General features: G+C 35.8%; 1 protein-coding gene across 9 annotated transcripts in view; it reads right to left on the minus strand.

The window, feature by feature from the left end:
- DLG2 (discs large MAGUK scaffold protein 2) overlaps window positions 1–22,626 on the minus strand; it is a 2,157,409-nt gene that overhangs the window by 1,677,209 nt on the left and 457,574 nt on the right. For all 9 annotated transcript variants that reach the window (XM_064365356.1, XM_012469540.2, XM_012469543.2 and 6 more), the window contains one exon: window positions 18,581–18,676. In XM_064365356.1, coding sequence (XP_064221426.1) covers window positions 18,581–18,676 — 96 coding nt within the window. The remainder of the gene's footprint in view (window positions 1–18,580; window positions 18,677–22,626) is intronic.

The raw sequence follows: 22,626 nt of genomic DNA on the forward strand, positions 1-22,626 counted from the left end.
CAGTCTATGTTCTTTCCATCTCATCACACTGCAAATCCTGAAGCTGTTTCTGTCCCTCTGGGTCCAACCTGAAAGTGTGGCACGAACAGATTCAAAGGCCTTTTCCTTAGCCAAAGGTAGCCTGGACTCCATGCAGATGAATTATAAACAACCTGTGATCCTCCTAAAAACATACATTCATCTCTGGGCTTCTACCCGAGGCCTTTCATAGCTTCTAAAGGCCTTGGGAATAATCCCAGAAGGAATGGACTCCACATTAGAAAGATTAAGTCCAAAGGAAATAACAAGAAATCCACCCACCTGGCCTCCTATCCCTGCCTATCTGTTCCCTATACAACCAGAACAGCAGGCACACAAATGACATCTGCAAAGCTTGTTAGCTTAATAAAATAAAAAGACTGCAGGCAGGTCATGGCAAAATGCCTGCCCTCATTTCCAAACTCTCCAGAGGTAAGTAAGAAATTAGGATCAACTGAAAAAAGACTGAATTTTTCAGAGAGTTTCTACCATTAAAAAAATCAGGACAGTATTGGATCCTGAAAATAATTCGTGAAAAGCAGGAGTCTATGTATTCTGTTCAAGTTAAACATAAATCTCTGCAAAAAAAATATAAAGACTAAACAAGAAAAAATTTTAGTGAAACAGTAATTGCTACAGAAATACATTTTTACTTTTAACTCATCTTTTAATCATGATATTCAATTGTATAAAGCTAAATTTTATATCAATTTTACACATGAGTTACAACATAAATGACAGACATGTAGCTCTTTCAGTTATTATCATCATCAAAATCTAAAGAACCTCTGAAATTTTATATAAGTGGCAGGCTATAAATGATGTAAACATTCAAAAAAAATTGTTTCACTAACAAATCAAAATTTATATAAACTTTGCTGACAATTAACTACATTTCTTAAGAGGCTCAATTTTTCCTACTATTATACAATGCTGTGAGTTGAGTGGATTCCAGAAATCCAAATAATTGTGTGCAAGCCACAATCTAAAAAGCTGTATGGTCAGAAATAAAATTTTGCTTTCAAGTTAATATAAATAACCTCAGCAGTATTGCTAAATGCCATTCCCATACTCTACCTTCTTATACCCTGATATGGTTTGGCTGTGCCCCCACCCAAATCTCAACTTGAATTGTATCTCCCAGAATTCCCACGTATTGCAGGTGGGACAGGGTGGGGGGAGATGTAATTGAATCATGGGTACCAGTCTTTCCCATGCTATTCTCGTGTTATGGAATAAGTTTCACATGATCTGATGCATTTATCAGGGGTTTCTGTTTTTTCTTCTTCCTCATTTTCTCATGCTGCCATCATGTAAGAAGTGCCTTTGCCTCCTGCCATGATTCTGAGGCCTCCCCAGCCATGTGGAACTATAAGTCCAATTAAACCTCTTGTTCTTCCCAGTCTTGGGTATGACTTTATCAACAGCATGAAAACTAATACATACCCCAAGCATGCTAGCCTGTTATCTGTTCCTCAAATATGGTGTTTCACTCTAATTCTTCCTCAGGGCCTTGAATTTATTGTTCCTTCTTCCAGAAACTGTCTTTCCCTGAATTTGCACATGGCTCGCTCCTTCTCATTCAAGTCTCTGCTCAGATGTTATCATGTCAGCAAGACCTTCCCAAACTGATTTCCCCTAACTAAATTAAAATCTTTTCCAATGTTCTCCATTATATCATCCCAGTTTACTTCCTCCATATGATTATCACAATCTAAAATTACCTTCTCTATTCATCTCTTACTACCTCCCCTATATGAAGTTTATCAGTGAGAGCAGGAACCTTATCTATTTTGTCCACAGCTATATCACCAGTGTTTTGAACATAACAGATGCTAATAGAGATTTTTTAATGAATGAATGAAATCCATCATATGGAAACTCTTTTAAAGCACGTGGCTAGTATCAGTAGTCCAACATGAAATTTGCAATGCAAGATCTTCAACATAGTTTCTAAGGATGTGATTTATAATAATAATAATATTTACAAACACACAAACAATAGTTTTCTGATTCAAAATTAATTTATTTTGAAATTATATTGTGAATAATTAAGGTATACAACATCATGTTGTGAGATACATATACGTAGTACAAAGATTATTATAGTGCAGCAAATTAACATATTTATCACTTCTTAGATAGTTACCCATTTTTCTTTGTATCAAGAACAACTAAAATCTACTCATTTAGCATGAATCCCATATATAATACAATGTTATTACCTACAGTCCTCATGTTGTACGTTAGCTGTCTAGACTTGCTCATACTACATATCTGCTACTTTGTATCCTCTAACCTAAATCTCCTCATTCCTCCCAAATCAGTAACCACTGTTTTATTCTATGTGTATATGTATTTAAATTTTTATTTTGTATATGGTGAATATGTATATATGTATACACACACATACATACATACTATATTCCACACACATGTGAGATTATGCAATATTTTTCTTTCTGCATCTGGCTTATTTCACTTAGCATCATGTCCTCCAGGCTCATCCATGTAATGGCAAATGGAAGGATCTCATTCTTTTTTAGGGTTGAATATTATTCCATTTTATACGGATACCACAATTTCTTTATCCATTCATCCACTGACAAACACTTATTTCTCTATCTTGGCTACTGTGAATAATGCTGCAAAGATCATAGTAGTACAAATATCTTTCCAAGGCTGTGACTTCATTTCCTTTGTGTATATGCCTAGAAAAGGAATTTTTGGGTCGTATGATGTTCTATCTTCAATTTCTTTCAAAACCTCCATACTGTTTTCCACAATGGTTATACCAATCTAAATTCCCATGAGCAGTGTACAGAGATCTGATTTCTCCAGATCGTCAACAATATTTGTCATCTTTTGACTTTTTTTTCAAATAGATAATTTATATGACACTCCCAAAATAAAGGTATGCACAGAATAATTTTTGTAGAAAATATGCATTTGTAACCTTTCTTTTTTAAGAAAGTATTATGAGTACATGATAATTGTCGATGTTTATAGGGTACATGTGATATTCTGGTGCAAGTATACAATGTTTAATGATCACATCCAGGTAACTGGGATATCCATCACCTCAAGAATTTCTAATATAAGAATGTTTTAGACACATTCCAATTCTACCCTTAGTTTTTTGATATATACAATAATGATTGTTAACTATAGTCACCCTGTTGTTATCAAATACTAGATCTTATTCATTCTAACTATATTTTTATACAAATTAATCATCTCTACTTTTCTACTCCATTGCTGCTACCCTTCCCAGCCTCAGACAGCCATCATTATACTCTTTTCCTCCAGGAGTTCAACTGTTTTAATGTTTAGTTCTCACATATATGTGAGAACATGTGAAATTTGTCTTTCCGTGCCAGGTTTTCTTTCTTTCTTTCAAGGTCCATTCATGTTGTGGTAAATGACAGCATTTCATTCTTTTTTTGTGGATGAATAATATTCCAATGTGTACCACATTTTCTTTACCTATTCATCAGTTGATAGACACTTTGATTCCAAATCTTGGCGATTGTGAATAAACAATAAATACCAGAGTACAGGCATCTCTTCAATACACTGATTTCTTTTCTTTCGGATAGCAGTGGGATTGCTCAATCATATGGTACTCTCTATTTTTAATTTTTTGTGGAACCTCCATACTCCTCTCCATAGTGGATATACCAATTTATATTCCCACAAACAGTGTATGAGGGTTTCCCTTTCTCCACATCCTCAACAGAATTCATTATTGCCTGTCTTTTGGATAAAAGCCATTTTAACTGGGATGAGATGATATCACACTCTAGTTTTGATTTACATTTCTTGATGATTAATGATGTTGAGTATTTGTCATATATCTATTGGCTATTTACATGTCTTCTTTTCAGAAATCTCTGTTCAGATCCTTTGCCCATTTTAAAATCAGACTGACTTTCTTTCCCATTGAGTTGTTTGAGCTCCCTATATAGTATATTAGGGTTATTGATCTAATGTCAGATGAAAATATTTTCCCCCATTCTGTAATTTGTCTCCTAATTTGCTGATTATTTCCTTTGCTATGGAGAGCTATTTAGTTTGATGTGATGTGATTTTTCTATTATTGGTTTGGTTGCCTGCACTTTTGAGGTATTACTCAAGAAATTTTTGCCCAGACCAATGTTCCAGAGAGTTTCCTCGGTGTTTTCTTTTAGTAGTTTCATAGTTTCAGGTCTCAGATTTAAATCTTTAATCCATTTTTATTTTGTATATGGTGAGACATAGGGTTGTAGTTTCATTTTTCTGCACATGAATATCCAGTTTTCCTGGCACCATTTATTAAAGAGACTGCCCTTTTCTCATTATATGTTCTTGGCATCTTTGTCAAAATTCAATTCATGGTGGATGTGTGGATTTATTTCCAGGTTCTCTGTTCTGTTCCATTAGTCTATGTGTCTGTTTTTATGCCGGTACTATACTAGTTTGGTTACTATAGCTCTATAGTACAATGTGAAGTCAGGTAATGTAATTCCTCCAGCTTTGTTCTTTTTACCATGACAGCTTTGGCTATTCTGGGTCTATAGTGATTCTGTGCAAATTTTAGGATTACTTTGTTATTTCTTTGAAGAATGTCATTGGTATTTTGATAGGGATGTCACTACCATGTAGATTGCTTTGAGTAGTATGGACATTTTAACAATATTGATTTCGCCAATCCATTAACACAGAATTATTTCCCATTTTTTTGTGCCTTCTTCAATTTCTTTTACTAATGTTTTATAATTTTCATTGAAGAGATCATTTACTTCTGTGATTAAATTTATTTCTAGGTTTATTATTTTATTTGTAGTTATTGTAAATGGGAATTTTTTTCTTGGTTCCTTTTTCAGATTATTCATTGTTGACCTATAGAAATGCTTCTGCTTTTTGTACATTGATTTTATATCCTGCAATTGTATTGAATTTATTCTTCAGTTCTATTAGTATAGATTTTTGGTAGAATTTTTAGGTTTTTATAAATAGAAGATTGTATCAGCTATGAACAAGAATAATTTGACTTCTTTCATTCCAATTCGAAAGCCCTTTATTTTACTCTCATTTAACTACTCCAGCTAGGACTTCCAGTGCTATATTGAATAATAGTGGTAAAAATGGGCATCCTTGTCTTGTTATATATCTTAAAGAAAAGGCTTTTAGTTTTTCCCCTTTAGTATGGTACTAGTTGGGAGTCTGTCATACATGGCTTTTACTTTGTTGAGGTATGTTCTTTCTATGCCACTTTTTTTTACTGTTTTTATCATGAAGATATTGAATTTTACTGAATGTTTTTCAGCATCAAATGAAATGATATGTTTTTATCCTTCATTCTGTCAATATGATGTATTGCATTGATTTATTTCTGTAGGTTGAGGCATCTATGCATCCCTGAATGAATCCCACTTGGTCTTGAATGATTCTTTTAATTTGTTGTTGAATTTGGTTTGTGAGTACTTTGTTGAGGATTTTTGAATCTATGTTCATCAGAGATATTTGCCTATAGTTTTCTTTTTTGATGTGTCTTTCTCTGGTTTTGGCATTGTGGTAATACTAGCCTCACAAAATGAGTTTGGAAGTATTCGTTCCTCATAGATTTTTTTTGAATAATTTGAGTAGGATTGGTATTAGTTCTTTAAATATTTGGTAGAATTCAGCAGTGAAGTCATTAGGTCTTGACTTTTTCTGTGATGGGAGACTTTTAATTATGACTTCTATCTCCTTACTTGTTATTGATCTATTCTGGTTTCAGATTTCTTCATGATTCAATCTTGGTAGGTTGCATGTGTCTAGAAATCTATCCGTTTATTCTACATCTTCCAATTCACTGGCATAGTGTTCATCATAGTCTCTAATAATCCTTTGAATTTTTCTGTGATATCAGTTGTAATGTCATATTTTTCATCTCTAATTTTACTTTGGGGTGTCTTCTCTCTTTTGTTCTCAGTATGGCTACAAGTTGATTTTGTTTATCTTTTCAAAACACCAACCTTTTCATTTCCCTAATATTTCAAGTTCTTTGATTTAATTTCATCTATTTCTGCTCTGATGTTTATTTCTTTACTTCTACTAATTTTGGCGTGGTTTGCTTTTGATTTTGTAGTTCTTTATGATGCATCATTAGGTTATTTATTTGAAGTTTCTCTATTTTTAATACTAGTGCTTATTGGTATACTCCCATCTTAGAATTGATATTGCTATAACCCATAGATTTAAGTAGGTCGTGCTTCCCTTTTCACTTGTTTCATAAAATTTTAAAATTTTCTTCCTAATTTCTGCATTGACCTACTGGTCACTCAGGAGCACATTATTTAATTTCTATGTGTTTGTATAGTTTCCAAAGTTCCTCTTGTTATTGATTTTTAGTTTTATTCCATTGTGATGAGAAAAAATATTTAATATAATTTTAATGTTTTGAATGTTTTACAACTCATTTCATAGCTTAACATATGGTCTATCCTTCAGAAAGACACATGTGCTGACAGGAATAATGTATATTCTGCAGCTTTTAGTTAAAATGTTCTGTAATAACTATTAGGCCCATTTGGTTGACAGGGCAGATTAAGTCTGATGTTGATTTTCTGTCTGGATGATTTGTTCAATGATGAAAATGGGGTGTTGAGCTCTCTAGCTAGTATTGTATTGGGGTATTCCTTTCTCTTCAGCTTTAATAACGTTTGCTATATATAAATGGGTGCTCCACTGTTGGGTGCATATATATGTATAATTGTTATATCTTCTTGCCAAATGGACCCTTTTATCATTATATAATGTCCTTCTTATAGTTTCTGTCTTAGAATTTATTCTATCTGACATAAGTATAGCTATTCCTGCTCTTTCTTAGCTTACATTTGTACAGAATATCATTTTCCATTCCTTTAATTTCACTCTATAGGTGAAGTGAACTTTGTAGGCAGCATATAATTGTGTCTTGGTTGTTGTGGTTTTCTTTAAATCAGTGCAGCCACTTTATATTTCTTAATGAAAAGTTTACTCTATTTACATTCAATGTTATTATTGATAGGTAAGAACTTACTCCTCCCATTTTGTTATTTGTTTTCTGGTTGCTTTGTGGTCCTCTCTTCCCTGCTTAATTCCTATCTTCCTTTATGTAAAAGTGAATTTATTTGATAGTATGTTCTAATTTCTTGCTTTTGCTTTTTTGTGTATCTGTTGTGGGTTTTTTGATTTGAGGTTATAATGAAGCTTGCAAATAATATCTTGTAAAAAATAATTTTAAATTAAAGACAACCTAACTCTGATTTCAAAAACAATGAAGAAGCAAAGAGAAAACTTAAAACAAATCGCTACACTTTATCCTCCCTGTTCTTTCACTTTCAGTTGTTTCTATAGACAAATGGGACCTAATTAAACTCCAGAGCTTCTGCACAGCAAAAGAAACAATCATTAGAGTGAATCAGCAATCAACAGAATGGGAAAAAATTTTTGCAATCTACCCATCTGACAAAGGGCTAATATCCAGAATCTACAAAGAACTAAAACAGATTCAAAGAAAAAAATAAGCCCATTCAAAAGTGGGCAAAGGATAAGAACAGACACTTTACAAAAGAAGACATACATGAGGCCAACAAACAAGAAAAAATGCTCATCATCACTGGTCATTAGAGAAATGCAAATCAAAACTACATTGAGATACCATCTCATGCCAGTTAGAATGGCGATCATTAAAAAATCTGGAGACAACAGATGCTGGAGAGGATGTGGAGAAATAGGAACACTTTTACACTGGTGGTGGGAGTGTAAATTAGTTCAACCATTGTGGAAGACAGTGTGGCGATTCCTCAAGGACCTAGAAATAGAAATTCCATTTGACCCAGCAATCCCATTACTGGGTATCTATCCAAAGGATTATAAATCATTCTATTATAAGGACACATGCACACGAATGTTCATTGCAGCACTGTTTACAATAGCAAAGACTTGGGACCAACCCAAATGCCCATCAATAAATGGGCATCAATAAATTTTGCCCATCAATAAAATTTGCCATCAATAAATGGGCATCAATAAATGGGCATTAATAAATAAATACAATAGCAAAGACTTGGGACCAACCCAATGCCCATCAATAAATTTTCCCATGGACAGGGAAAATGTGGCACATATACACCATGGAATACTATGCAGCCATCAAAAACTATGAGTTTGTGTCCTTTGTAGGGACATGGATGAACCTGGAAACCATCATTCTCAGCAAATTGATATAAGAACAGAAAAATCAAACACCACATGTTCTCACTCATAGGTGGATATTGAACAATGAGAACACATGGACACAGGGAAGGGAGCATCAAACACTGGGGTCTGTCGGGGGGAAATAGGGGAGCAACAACAGGGGGTGGGGAGTTGGGGAGGGATAACATGGGGAGAAATGCCAGATATAGGTGATGAGGAGGAAGGCAGCAAACCACATTGCCATGTATGTACCTATGCAACAATCTTGCATGTTCTTCACATGTACCCCAAAACTTAAAATGCAATAAAATATATATATTTTGTAGTTATTATTTTTGATAGGTTTACCTTTTAGTCTTCCTATTCAAGATATAAGTGGTTTACAAACCACAACTACAGTGTTGAAGTATTCTGTATTTGTCTGTGTATTTGCTATTACCAGTGAGTTTTGTACCTTCAGATGATTTCTTATTGTTTGTTAATGGCCTTTTCCTTTAGATTGAATAACTCCTTTAACATTGCTCTTAGGACAAGTCCACTGTTGATGAAGAATGCCTTTACACTGTTGGTGGGAATGTAAACTAATTCAAACTTTGTGGAAGACAGTGTGGTGATTCCTCAAGGATCTAGACACAGAAATGCCATCTGACCCAGCAATCCCATTACTGGATATATAACCAAAGAATTATAAGCCATTCTATTATAAAGATGCATGCACACATGTGTATACTGAGGCACTGTTCACAATAGCAAAGACTTGGAAGCAACCCAAATGCCCATCAATGATAGACTAGATAAAGAAAATGTGACACATGTACACCATGGAATACTATGCAGTCATAAAAAAAAGAAGCGTTCGTGTCCTTTGCAGGGACATGGATGAAACTAGAAACCATCATTCTCAGCAAACTGACACAAAAACAGAAAATCAAACACCACGTGTTCACTCATAAGTGGGCGTTGAACAATGAGAACACACAACACATGGAAAGGAACATCACACACTGGGGCCTGGGGTGTGGGGGGCTAGGGGAGGAATAGCAGGGGATGGGGGATTGGGGAGGAATAGCATTAAGAGAAATAACTAATGTAAATGACGGGGCAACAGATGCAGCAAACCACTACCATGGCACATGTATACTTATGTAACAAACCTGCAGGATCTGCACATGTACCCAGAACTTAAAGTATAATAAATAAATTTTTTAAAATCCCTCAACTTTTATTTGACTGGTAAAGTTTTTACTTTTTCTTCATGTTTGAAGGCTATTTTCACTGGATATGCTCGTCTAGAATAAAAGATGTGGTTTCTTTTTCCAGCCCTTTAATATGTCATGCCCCTCTATCCTGGTCTGTCAGGTTTCCACTGGAAAGTCTGTTGTCAAATGTATTCTACCTTACACGTTACTTGTTTCTTTTCTCTTGCTGCTTTTAGAATCCGTTCTTTATCCTTGGCCTTTGGGAATTTGATTATTAAATGTGTTCAGGTAGTCTTATGTGTGTTAAATCTGCTTGATTTTCTATGAACTTCTTATACCTAAATACTAATTTTTTTCTAGGTTTGGAAATTTCTCTGTTATTATTTCTTAAATAAACCTTCTTACCTGATCTCTCTCTTTACTTTCTCCTCAAGGTCAATAAATTTTACATTTTCCCTTTTGAGACTATTTTCTAGATCCCATAGGTTTTATTTTATTATTTTTTTCTTTTTTCCCCCATGACTGTACATTTTTATATAGCCTGTCTTCAATCTCACTAACATTTCCTTCTGCTTGATCAATTCTACTTCTCAGAAATTGGAATGCATTTTTTACTCTGATAATTGAATTTTTCAGCTGAGGAATTCTGCTTGATTATTTAAAAAGATATTTCAATCTGTTTGTTAAATTCTGTGATAAGATTCTGAATCCCTCCTCTGTGTTATGTTGACATTCATTGAGCTTTCTCAAAACAGCTATTTTGAATTCGCTTTCTGAAAGTTCATCTATTTCCACCACCCTAGGATTCGTTACTGGTAACTTATTTAGTTTGTTTAGTGAGATCATGTTTTCCTGGATGTTTTTGATGCTTATGGATGTTTGTTAATATCTGACTATTTAAAAGTTAGGTATTTTTTCTAACCTGGCAGTCTCAGCTTGTTTGTACCTATCCTTCTTAAGAAGGCTTTCCAGGTATTCAAATGGAATTGATTGTTGTGATCTAAGTCTTTGGTCATTGAAGCCATATCAGCTCTGGGGGATGTCCCAGAACTAGTAAACTAGTAATGTTGTAATTCTTGATTGCTGGTTCTTGATGACCCAGTATGGTGAATATTCTTTTCTTTTATTTGTAGACTCCAAGAGGCACCACCTTAGTAGGGTTGGGTAAGATCTGGGTAATTCCCTGGACCCTGGATTACCAGGTAGCAATCACTCTTTCTCTTCCCTCACTTCTCACTTTCCCCAAACACGTCAGTCAGTCAGTCAGTCTCTCTCTCTCTCTCTCTCTCGCTCTCTCTCTCTCTCTCCCCACCCCTGCGCTTGGTGGAGTTGGAGGAAGGGTGGCACAAGGACTCCCATGGTTACCACAGCCAGGATTAGGCTAGATAATACCTAAAGGCATCACAGTACTTGGGTTTCATCCAAGGTCCATGGCTAATAATTCCTGGCTGCTGCTGCTGTTTATTGAATACCCAAGGGCTCTTTAGTCAGCAGGTGGCATATTCAGCCAGGAATGGGTCCTTCCAGTCAGGGAAGCAGGTTCCTTTCTAGCCCAGGGTAGGTCTAGAAATGCCATCCAGGAGCTAAGGCCTGGAATTAAAGGTTTCATGAATCAGCATGGGCTTTATTTTACTGTGGCTGAGCTGGCAGTCAAGTTGGAAGATGAAGTCCTCTGCACTTTTTCTTCTGCTTTCCCAAAGTGTAAGGAGTCTCTCCCAAGCTGAACTGCCTGGAATTAGGGAAGGGTAACTCAAACACTCCCTTGGCTATGACAACAAGTATCTCACTGGGTTTCATGTACCCCAGTCTACTGGCTGCAAGCCCAGAGCAGTCCCAGGACTTACTCAAGGACTGCAGAGCTTGTGACCTGACTGACATTCAAAATTATTTAGGACACTAGGCTACTTTAGTCAGACAACGGTGGAGCTACTCTAAACTCGGGTTCCTACTAGTAGGGTGGAGAATTCCTCTTTGACAGGGCTGGTCTAAATGCTCCATCTGTGGACACCGGTGGAATTTTGCCCTGTGTTGTATTCTGCTGTGAGAGAGCAGAATTGAGTTCCAATGCAAAGTCTCACAATCACTTCACTTTTTCTCCTGCAAACACACAGATTCTCTCTGTGCATACATTGCCGTGGGATGGGGGAAGGGTGGTATAGGCAATGCAAAACTGTCTTTCCTACCTTCTTTAGTGCCTCCTTCCCTGATATGATATTTAAGCCAGCTGCTGTGATCACTAACCTAATCTTTGATTCTTATGAAGATGCTTTTTTGCATGGATAGTTATTCAATTTGGTGCTCCTGCAGGGGGGATAATCACTGGAGTGTTCTATTCAGCCATATTGATTTGCCTCCTTTCTACCAATGACTTTTTGATAAAGCCATCCTGATGAGTGTGAGGTGGCTTCTCACAGTAGTTTGGATTTGCATTTCTGTGATGATTAATAAAGTTTAGCCTCTTTTTATATACCTGTTGGACATTTCTATGTCTCCTTTGAAGAAATGTCCACCCAAGTATTTTGCCCATGTTTTAATGAGTTTTTCCACTAGTGAGTTGCATAAATGATTTATAAATTTTGGATATTAAGCCCTTATCAAATATATGACTTGCAAATAACCATTAACTTTTCATTTACCAGTCATTATGAATTTTCATGTGTATAATATCATTAAGTATTCATAACCAGTGAATTAAGTATAATTTTACAGGTAAAGAAACTCAGATTCAGAAAAATTGACTTACCCCAAGTTACATAGCTATCAAGCTGATGGACCAGTACAGTGAATATTCTTTTATTTTACTTTAAGTTCTGGGATACAAATGCAGAACGTGCAGGTTTGTTACTTAGGTATGTGTGTGCCATGGGTGGCTGTATCTATCAACCTGTCATATAGGTCTTAAGCTTCACATGCATTAGCTATTGTCCTAATGCCCTCCCTCCCTTCTGGTGCCAGTGTACCTTGTTCCCCCTTCTGTGTCCATGTGTTCTCATTGTTCAACTCCTACTTAAGAGTGAGGACATATGATGTTTAGTTTTCTGTTCCTGTGTTAGTTTGCTAAGGATGATGGCTTCTGGCTTCATCTTTGTCTCTGAAAAAGACATGATCTCATTTGTTTCTATGGCTGCACAGTATTCCATGGTGTATATGTACCACATTTTCTTTACCCAGTCTGTTACTGATGGGCATTTGGGTTGGTTCCATGTCTTTGCTACTGTAAATAGTGCTGCAACAAACATACATGTGCATGTGTCTTTATAACAGAATGATTTATATTCCTTTGGGTATATATCCAGTAATGGGATTTCTGGGTCAAATGGTATTTCTCATTCTAGATCCTTGAGGAATTGCCATATTGTTTTCCACAGTGGTTTAACTAATTTACATTCCTATCAACAGTATAAAAGCATTCCTATTTCTCCACAGCCTCACCAGCATCTACTGTTTCTTGCTTTTTAATAATCACCATTCTGACTGTCATGAGATGGTACCTAATTGTGGTTTTGATTTGCATTTCTCTAATGATCAGTGATGTTGGGCTTTTATTTACACGTTTCTTGGCCACATAAATGTTGTCTTTTGAAAAATGTCTGTTCATGTCCTTTGCCCATTTTTTAATGGGGTTGTTTCTTATAAATTTCTTTAAGTTCCTTATAAATTCTGAATATTAGACCTTTGTCAGATGAGTAGATTGCAAAAATTTTCTTCCATTCTGTAGGTTCCTTGTTTGCTCTGATGATAGTTTCCATCGCTGTGCAGAAGCTCTGTAGTTTAATTAGATTCCATTTGTCAATTTTGGCTTTTGTTGCTATTGCTTTTGACATTTCCATCACGAAGTCTTTGCCCATGCCTATATCTTGAATGGTATTGCCTAGGTTTTCTTCCAAGGTTTTTATGGTTTTGGGTTTTATGCCTAAGTATTTAATCCATCCTGAGTTGTTTTTATAAGGTGTAAGGAAGGGGTCCAGTTTCAGTTTTCTGCATGTAGCTAGCCAGTTTTCCCAGCACCCTTTATTAAATAGGGAATACTTTCCCCATTGCTAGTTTTTGTCTGGTTTGCTGAAGATCAGATGGTTGTAGATGTGTGGTGTTATTTCTGAGGTCTCTGTTCTGTTCCCTTTGTCTATACAGCTCTTTTGCTACCAATATCATGCTGTTTTGGTAACTGTAGCCTTGTAATATAGTTTGAATTAAGGTAACATAAAGCCTCCAGCTTTGTTCTTTTTGCTTAGGATTGTGTTGGCTATACGGTCTCTTTTGGTTCCATATGAAATTTAAAGTAGTTTTTTTTCTAATTCTGTGAAGAATGTCAATAGTATTTTGATGGGAATAGCACTGAATCTATAAAGTACTTTGGGCAGTATGGCCAGTTGCATGATATCGATTCTTCCTATCCATGAGGATGGAATGTATTTCCACTGTTTGTGTCATCTCTTATTTCACTATGGTCAATATTCTATATGAACCAGGATGAATCTTTATTATCTAATGCCAATTCCTATCCCATCTTTGTTATAATGATTTTCTGCAGTTTGGAAATTATTGAATTCATTGATCCAGGTAGTAAATACCATAAACTTCAATGTTTGGTCCTAAGTGCTCTATATCTGAACAGAATATACTCTATTGTCTTCAAGCAAGTATAAAAGTCAGAATCCTAAATACATATGTATTAAATTAGTATAATATCATTTCTGTAGTGTTTGTGTTGCTTTAGAGACAGTAAACAAATACATTAATATTGGATTGATCAGTTAAATAAAGTTTTATATATATATATACATATCAGACTAAACAATATTCAAACTTGACCAGATAGAATGAGCTACCCTTGGAGATGGTAAATATCCTATAACTTGAGGCTTTCCAGCAGTTAAAAGAATCCCTTTTAGCAGAGTGACAATAAAAATAATTAAAAACTAAGGAGAGTCACTTCTCTGTATTGCCATTAAAATTACCTTTAATCCTGACTCTATAATATTTTCAAACTTGGTCCTCTGGGAAGATTAACTAAAAAACATCACTTTTTAAATTATTATTGTATTGTAAAAAGAACCACATAACCTTAAATTTATAATACTGACCATTTTTAAGTGTAGAGTTCAAGTGTTAAGTATATCATTACATTGTTGTGCAACAGCTACCTAGATGAGTTTTTCATCTTGAAAAACTGGAACTATATACCCAGTAAACACTAATTCCCCTCCTTCCCTGTGTTTTGACTGGCTTATTTTGCTTAGCATAATGTCCTCAAGGTCAACTCATGTTGTAGCATATGATAGAATTTCCTTTTGTTCCTAAGGCTACATAATGTGGGGGCAGGGGGGTGTGGGGGTGTGAGTGGCTGTGTGTGTGTCTATATATAACATTTTCTTTATCCATTTATCTGTTAATGGACATTTGGGTTGCTTCCTCTTGGCTATTGCAAATAAGGCTGTGATGAATATGGCTGTGTAAATATTTCAAGATTCTGCTTTGAGTTCTTTTGGATATTTACCCAGAGGTGAAATTGTTGGATCATATGGTAATTATATTTTTAATGTTTTCAGGAACCTCTCTACTGTTTTCCATAATGGTGGCATCATTCTAAATTCCCACCAACAGTGTACAAGCCTTTCAGTTTCTCCACATCCTTTTCAACACATTATTTTTTGTTCTTTTGATGGCAGGCATCCTAATGGGTGTGAAATGATATTTCATTGTGGTTTTGATTGGCATTTACCTTATGATTGGTGGTGGTAAACATTATTCATAGGTGAGTTAGCCATTTGTATATTTTCTTTGGAGAATTACCTATTCAAGTCTTTTGTCCATTTTTAATTGTGTTACTTGTTATTTGTTGTTGAGTTGTAGAAGTTCTTTATATATTCTGGATATAACCCTTCACATATATATGATTTGCAAATGCTTTCTCCAGTTCTATTGGTTGTCTTTTCACTCTAGTGATGGTTTTCTTTGACGCACAGAAGGCTTTAAGTTTGATGCAGTACAATTTGTTTATTTTTGCTTTTAGTTGCCTGTGCTTCTGGTGTCATATTCAAGAAATTGTTGCCTAATTCAATGTGTCCTGAGATTTTTCTGTTAGTTTTATAGTTTAGATCTTATATTTTCTGTAGGAGTTACAGAGTTTAAAGTCTTATTTATATCTTCAATTCATTTTGAGTTAATTTGTTTATATGGTATAAAGACCAAATTTTACACTTTTGCATGTAGATATCCAGTTTCCCACCATCATTTATTAAAGAAACTGCCCTTTGTCCATTGGTAGGCCCAGCTCCATTATTTAAAAGAATTTGGCCATATATGCAAGGGTCTATTTCTAGGGTCTACATTCTGTTTCATTGATCAATCTATCTATGCCAATGTATCTATGTGTTTATGCCAGTACCACGCCATCTTGATTACTGTTGCTTTGTAGTAAGCTTTGAAATCAGGATGTGTGAGGCTTCTAAATTTGTTCTTATTTTCCAAAATTGATTTGGTTATTTAGTGTCTCAGAACTACCACTTTTAAAATAAGGATTATGGGCAGCATTTCATGTAAATATATAGACACAAGGGGATTCTCATTCTGCTCTCATTCCATAAAACAAATATAAAAACCTTCTTTCCCATAGATGAGTGGCATTCAGAAAAAGAAGTTTCCTTCTAAATATCAGAAAGAACAGTTATCAGAAAAATAGAGCAGAGCTACAAAATTATTAATTAGAAGGTGCAGCTATTTAACAGAGGATAAATACACATTATAGCCTGAAAATAATTAAGAGCAATGCTGAAATTCTCTAAAATACATAATTTTTCTATTCTATCAAAGTATCCTAAATGTATTATAATGGAAAGGAACCATAAGTTATTTTATTTATTTATTTTATTTTCACTTTATTTTATTATTTATTTAATTTTTTCGAGATGGAGTCTTGCTCTGTCACCCATGCTGGAGTGCAGTAGCATGATCTCGGCTTACTGCAACCTCTGCCTCCCGGGTTCAAGTTTTCTCCTGCCTCAGCCTCCCAAGTAGCTGGGATTACAGGCAAATTCCACAACACCTGGCTAATTTTTGTATTTTTTGTAGAGATGGGGTTTCACCATGTTGGCCAGGTTGGTCTCGAACTCCTGGCCTCAAGTGATGTACCTACCTTGGCCTCCCAAAATGCTGGGATTACAGGAGTGAGCCACTGCAGCCCGCCCCATAAATTGTTAATAGCTAATTAGTCTCTCACTTTAGATGAGGGCTTAGATTAGGAAAATGAGGCACACAGATAGTCGAAGTGACTTGCCCAAGGACACTCAAATAGTAAGTATACAAAAGTAATTTCCCAACACCTATGTTTCCAGTTATGACTTACTCTTATGCAATTCTTCTCAGTCTGATATGTGTCCTACAGTCAAACACGTTTCTACCTTGTTACCTCTCTGTTCTTGCTGAAAGAAACCTAACTTTCTGCCCCATCTATTGTGGTATTTGCATGGTATTTACTTAGTCCCTTAATTAACCAGGTTCTAATTGGCTAGACTCTGGTTTTTGCTGAAAAAAATAAAGTATCAAACAATTAAAATGGTATCTAAAACAAAATATTCCTAAGAGGCATTTAGTGCTCCACTCATTTCTCCAAATGCGTGCACTATCCAGAGCATTTACCTATCAATCTTTTCATATATAACTATCCTATTTCATCTTCTTTAAATTCCTATAGTATAGGCACAATAGGTGTTATCTCATTTTATCTCATTTCAGGCACAAAAATAAAGTCATTTAAAGTGCCTGACATCAAATGACTAATTTGTGATAGAGGCCAATATACAAATTCTCATCTCTGACTTTGAATCTTTTCTTCATTCCATTCTATCACACTATCCTACTTTTGATAATACACTTAGTTCTAAACAAATATGTCCCATCTCCTCTCAAGGTATTTTCTTAGGTGTTCCCATGCTACTTCAAATTTAAGATGTCATAATTGAATTAGTTACTTCTATTAGTCAACTTTCCTGCAAATAACCCCATTTTTGTTCTGATACCACCTAACTCTCAATTTGCCTAGTCACCAAGTCCTGTCAATTATTTATTTGAGATTCCTCATTTCTCTATAAGCCGATTAAAAATCCTCATTGTTTCTCACTATGACTCTGGAATACCAAAGCTCCAAACTTTGGTATTGTTTATGTGTTTATGTGTTGTTTATTAGGTTTATTTAAATACAGAATATACCCCTAAAAAATACTCGCAATTATTTTACATTGTTCAAAAGAAATAATAGGAATTAAATAAAGAAATCATATTAAATATAAAGTGTTTCTTCATAATTAAAGGTCTAAAGTCTTCACTGATATTTTTACTTCCCAGATGTTAATAAAAATATCAACTCAATAAAATAAATGCAAAACTTGCAATTCATTTCAATAGAATGAATAGCTACTATTTGCCAAGCAATACTAAGCATGTTCATATTCAGGAACTCATTAAAATTTCAAAAGAACCCTATAAGATGAGAAAATGGAAGCTTTTAGAGTTTAAGTAGCATAAGCTAGCAATATGCTCTCCAATGGTGAAAACAGAAGTTTCTATAATATACTTTTCAGCATTTATTTAATTTAGCTGCCTGAAAGGCTGGCACATTTGTATCCCTCTTAAGACTAATGACTTCATTTTCAGGAAGCAAAAATACAAATATCCTTGTGAACAGTCAGGAAGTTCAAAAATTTGTCTTCTAAGTATTCATGAACCCAGCATGGATATCCACCCTCCCTCCCTTCTTTTGGAAAAAAACAGTCTCATTGCCAAATTAGATGACTTTCTTTCCTGGAAGCATACTTAGCATTTTATTACTGTCTCAAATAGTTAACATCTTCTAGGTTAAACAAAAGTATTTTTCAAGAGAAGAAAAATGAAATAGCCTACAAAATGATTGTGTGATAACCAGCACTTTAAGACTGTACTAAAACACAGAACCCAAAATGAACCACAAAACTACACAAAATGATACACATTCAGTGTCAGCTCAGAAGCCTGAAAACCCAATATGCTGACCAGACCAAAGCTGGAAATTAGGTTACACATTTTATTTTATTTTCTTTTTAAACATTACTAGCACTAACCACAGATATAAGACAAATCTTACCCATTAAGCCTAGTAAGAAAGAAAACACTGTAATACTTACAGTTGTCTTCTCATCAGCTTCATTTTCGAAACACTGATTTTCTTTATTTTGCTCAATACATGAAACATTTTCCTTTGGTCCATTGCAATCTGTAAGCTAAAAATAAGTTTAAAAAAATCAACACTCCTTTTTATTTTCTCAAATGTATATTGTTTTCAAACTTTGAATATATACATTAAAATATGTAAGGCCTGAATAAATATTATTAGATGTTGCTTATTTCAATTTTAGCATACAAATGTACTATCTAACCCATTTTTATGTTGCTCTTAAAGAGAAAACATAAAATGGGACAGTTATTCAAAGGCAAATTTTTATATTTCAAAGCCTCCCAGCAGGGAGTGTTGAACACGGACTATTCAAAAGTAAATTGATGATCGGGCTAAAGCTGAGCATGGTTAATGGAAAGATTAAGACAGAGGGTTGATATCACTTTATGTAAGTTCTCATACTTGTAGAAATCTCTATGGAAGTGATTGGAGCTCTCAGAACTAGCAGTGTCACTGACTGCCTTTACTTTGGACTATCTTTTTAAGAATCTTGTATAACTATAGCTTTAGATGATAAAAATGTCTACTTTCAAAGAAAAGGGTAGGTTTGCTTACTGACCATTATAAAATAGATGTTACCTAAACTGAGGGAACACAACCTATAAAATGATCCATTGTATATAATTGTATCACATGATCATCTTTGCCTGCACTATAGAAATTGGGTCTTGAGAAATTGGTACAAGAAAATGTTGATACTCTACTGCTGTTGCTGCAAAGTAATTAAATCCTTAGTCTCTGCCCTACGATTCTTTTGGCAGCATCCATGAAATTGTGGCAGATTAAATTCTTAGCTTTCAAGTAGGGCACAATCTTAGACTCCTTACAGTTCTTGACAGTGAAAGGATAGAATGCTGACAGATTCATGGTTTGCTGGAAGAGGAAGGATCAGAGACTTCTGGGATGATAAAAGTGATTTGTGGAACATCTTTAGAAACTGGGTAGTAAACATGCTGACCACACTGAATGCTCAACTGCATAATAAGAATTTCTCACTTTAGGCCGGGCACAGTGGCTCAAGCCTATAATCTCAGCACTTTAGGAAGCCAAGTAGGGTGGATCATCTGAGGTCAGGAGTTTCAGACCAGCCTGATCAACATGGTGAAACTCCATCTCTACTAAAAATATAAACATTAGCTGGTTGTGGTGGTACACACCTATAATCCCAGCTACTAGAGTGGCCGAGGCAGGAGAAGTACTGGAACCTAGGAGGCAGAGGTTGCAGTGAGCTGAGACTGCACCACTGCACTCCAGCCTGGGTGACAGAGCAAGACTCTGTCCCAAAAAAAAAAAAAAAAGGAATCCATCACTTTAATCCACGTTAATGAGGAGAGATTTCTGAAACAGTTGAAGGCTAGGACAGCTCTCAAAGCGTTTTTGTCAACTCTTCTCTGGGTGAAAGGACTTCCTCACTAACCTACCAGTCAGCCTCAGTTTCTAAGATTGACTCTAAAAGGAGTGGGCGAGCAGAAGTTTCCACTCCTTTACAGGTAATAGCTATAGAGACATGTACCTGCCCCGGTTGTGAAAGGAGAGAAATTTGCAACCACTATGGACAGAAAGATTTCTCTGATTCTAGTCTATTGTAGATGCTTCTCTTCTCTGCTCCCATCATTTATATCTATCATTGTAATTAACATATTGTATTATAAGCTGCATGTGTGTGTGTGTGTAACTGTATGTATGTATCTGTCCCATTAGAGTATGTTAGATGACAAGCAGAATATCTTACTATTTTTCAGTCTCCAGGATAAATACATACTTGTTTAATGAATGAAAAATAAAGATCAAATTAGATGAAAAACAGATGCACAGATAGATGAGCAAACAGAGAAAATGTATCATCTAATGAAGAGCAGTGTCAGGCTCAAACACCTTGGGATACCCAGGTAGCCTCTGTATCAGAAACATAGAGCTATTTACTTTGCGCTCCTGTCTTTGGGCCACTCCTCTCTGGTCCCATGAACTATCCAAACAAATCAGGGCCATCAGTCTGACTGTATTTCTCATGTGGATGTCCATGGTAAGGACGTGCCTTCTGATGAGACCCACTGAAATCAAGATGACAATTGCACCTGCACTGCCACCATTGCTGCCTGGATCCATCATCATATTGAACATGGCAATACATCCACCATCATAGACTAACCACAAAGTAAAAGACTCTGCTTCTCAGGCAGAGTCTACCTTGGTGTCCTGAGGTAGTTGAGCTTGGTATCTTGGCATTTCTCTTAGCCAGATCAGAGCCCTTATTCATTGTTTGTGTATTTGTTCATCTATCTGTGCATCTCTTTGTGATGGTTAATACTGAGTGTCAACTTGATTGAATTGAAGGATGCAAAGTATTGGTCCTGGGTGTTTCTGTGAGGTTGTTGCCAAAAAGAGTAACATTTGTGTCAGTGGTCTGGCAGAGGCAGACTTATCCTTAATCTGGGTGAGTACCATCTAATCAGCTGCCAGCAAAGCTAGAATGTAAGACCAGCAGAAAAACATAGAAAGACTAGATTGGCCTAGCCTCCCAGCCTACATCTTTCTCCCATGTTGGATGCTTCCTGCCTTCAAACATCAGACTCCAAGTTCTTCAGTTTTGGGACTCTGAGTGGCTTTTCTTCCTCCTCAGCTTCTAGATGGCCTATTGTAGGACCTTGTGATCATATGAGTTAATACTTAATAAATTCTTCTTTATATATATACATATATGTATATGTGTGTATCTGTGTGTGTGTGTGTGTGTGTATATATATATATATATATATCTCCTATTGGTTCTGTCCCTCTAGAGAACCATGACTAATACATATTTTAATACATATTTTGTCACCAGGAGTGGTTCTAGAGGAATAGAATAACAATATTAATGATGGAGTTATTTAATTGGTTTTGGGGTTTCTGGAGTTCGCTGCTTAACATAAATCGCCCCCAAAATGCTAAGGACTCTACTTCTAATAGTATGGCAAACACTGATAGTCCTTGGCATGATCTGTTTAGAGAGTAATGCAAAATAAATATATTTGACACTCCTGATTCACCGCTAATGAGAGGCAAGGAGTTTAGTGACTCTATACATAACACTTTTGACTCTATGTGGAGAACCAAGGAACATAATGAAGCTAGTTGATTGCTCCTAAGTTCAGTGGACAAAGTGATAAAAGGAGATGATGAAATCAGGGATTCTAACTCCTGGCTTCAGAAGCAAATACTGAGCCTCAAATCTGCTAAGATTTTCCCTGAATGATATTCTTATCTCCTGTAGAGAAACACATGAAATTGTGGGGAAACAGACACAAGCCCTTAAAGTGAGGGTACTGATTGAAAAAGAATGGGACCCTGCAACTTGGAATGGCAATTTGGGAAGGCCCTCATGAAGCTAGGGACACTGAGTTTGTGAACTCTAATGAAACCTTTTTCCCAGAAGAAACAGCTTCCCCAGTAGTGGCAACATACCCTCCCTGACCCATGCTGCCATCAGCCTGTCCACCTTTGCGTGAGGAGACAAACCCTACACTGCCTAAGGCAACAGTGATGGCCTTCCCTGAGGCAGTTGCCAGGCAAGATAATGTTGATTCTCCTCAGGAGCCTCCCTCAACAGCCCTGTTTGCTTCTACAGTTATAAATAGACTAAAGTCCTGGTGGGTCCCTAGAGGTCAGCTTGAGAGTGTGACCCATGAGGAGGTGTACTATATTTAAAAAGAACTGCTTAATTTTTCTAATTTATATAAGCAGAAATCTGGAGAACAGGCATGGGACTAGATATTAAGGGTGTGGGATGATGGTGAAAGGAACATAGAGTTGGATTAGGCTCAATTTATTGATCTGGGCTAAGTAGCAACTCTGCATTTAATGTTGCAGCTTGAGGAGTTCAAAAAGGTTGGAATAGTTTATTTGCTTGGTTAGCTAAATATAGACTAAAAGCCCACTGTAAGCAAGCTGGAAATGCCTGACCTCCCTTGGTTTAATATACAGGAAGGGATCTAAAGGCTTAGGGAGATTGGGATG

The sequence above is a fragment of the Aotus nancymaae genome, unplaced genomic scaffold, assembly GCF_030222135.1.
Source record: "Aotus nancymaae isolate 86718 unplaced genomic scaffold, 86718_ANA_hifiasm-v0.15.2.pri h1tg000059l, whole genome shotgun sequence".
Lineage (NCBI taxonomy): Eukaryota > Metazoa > Chordata > Mammalia > Primates > Aotidae > Aotus > Aotus nancymaae.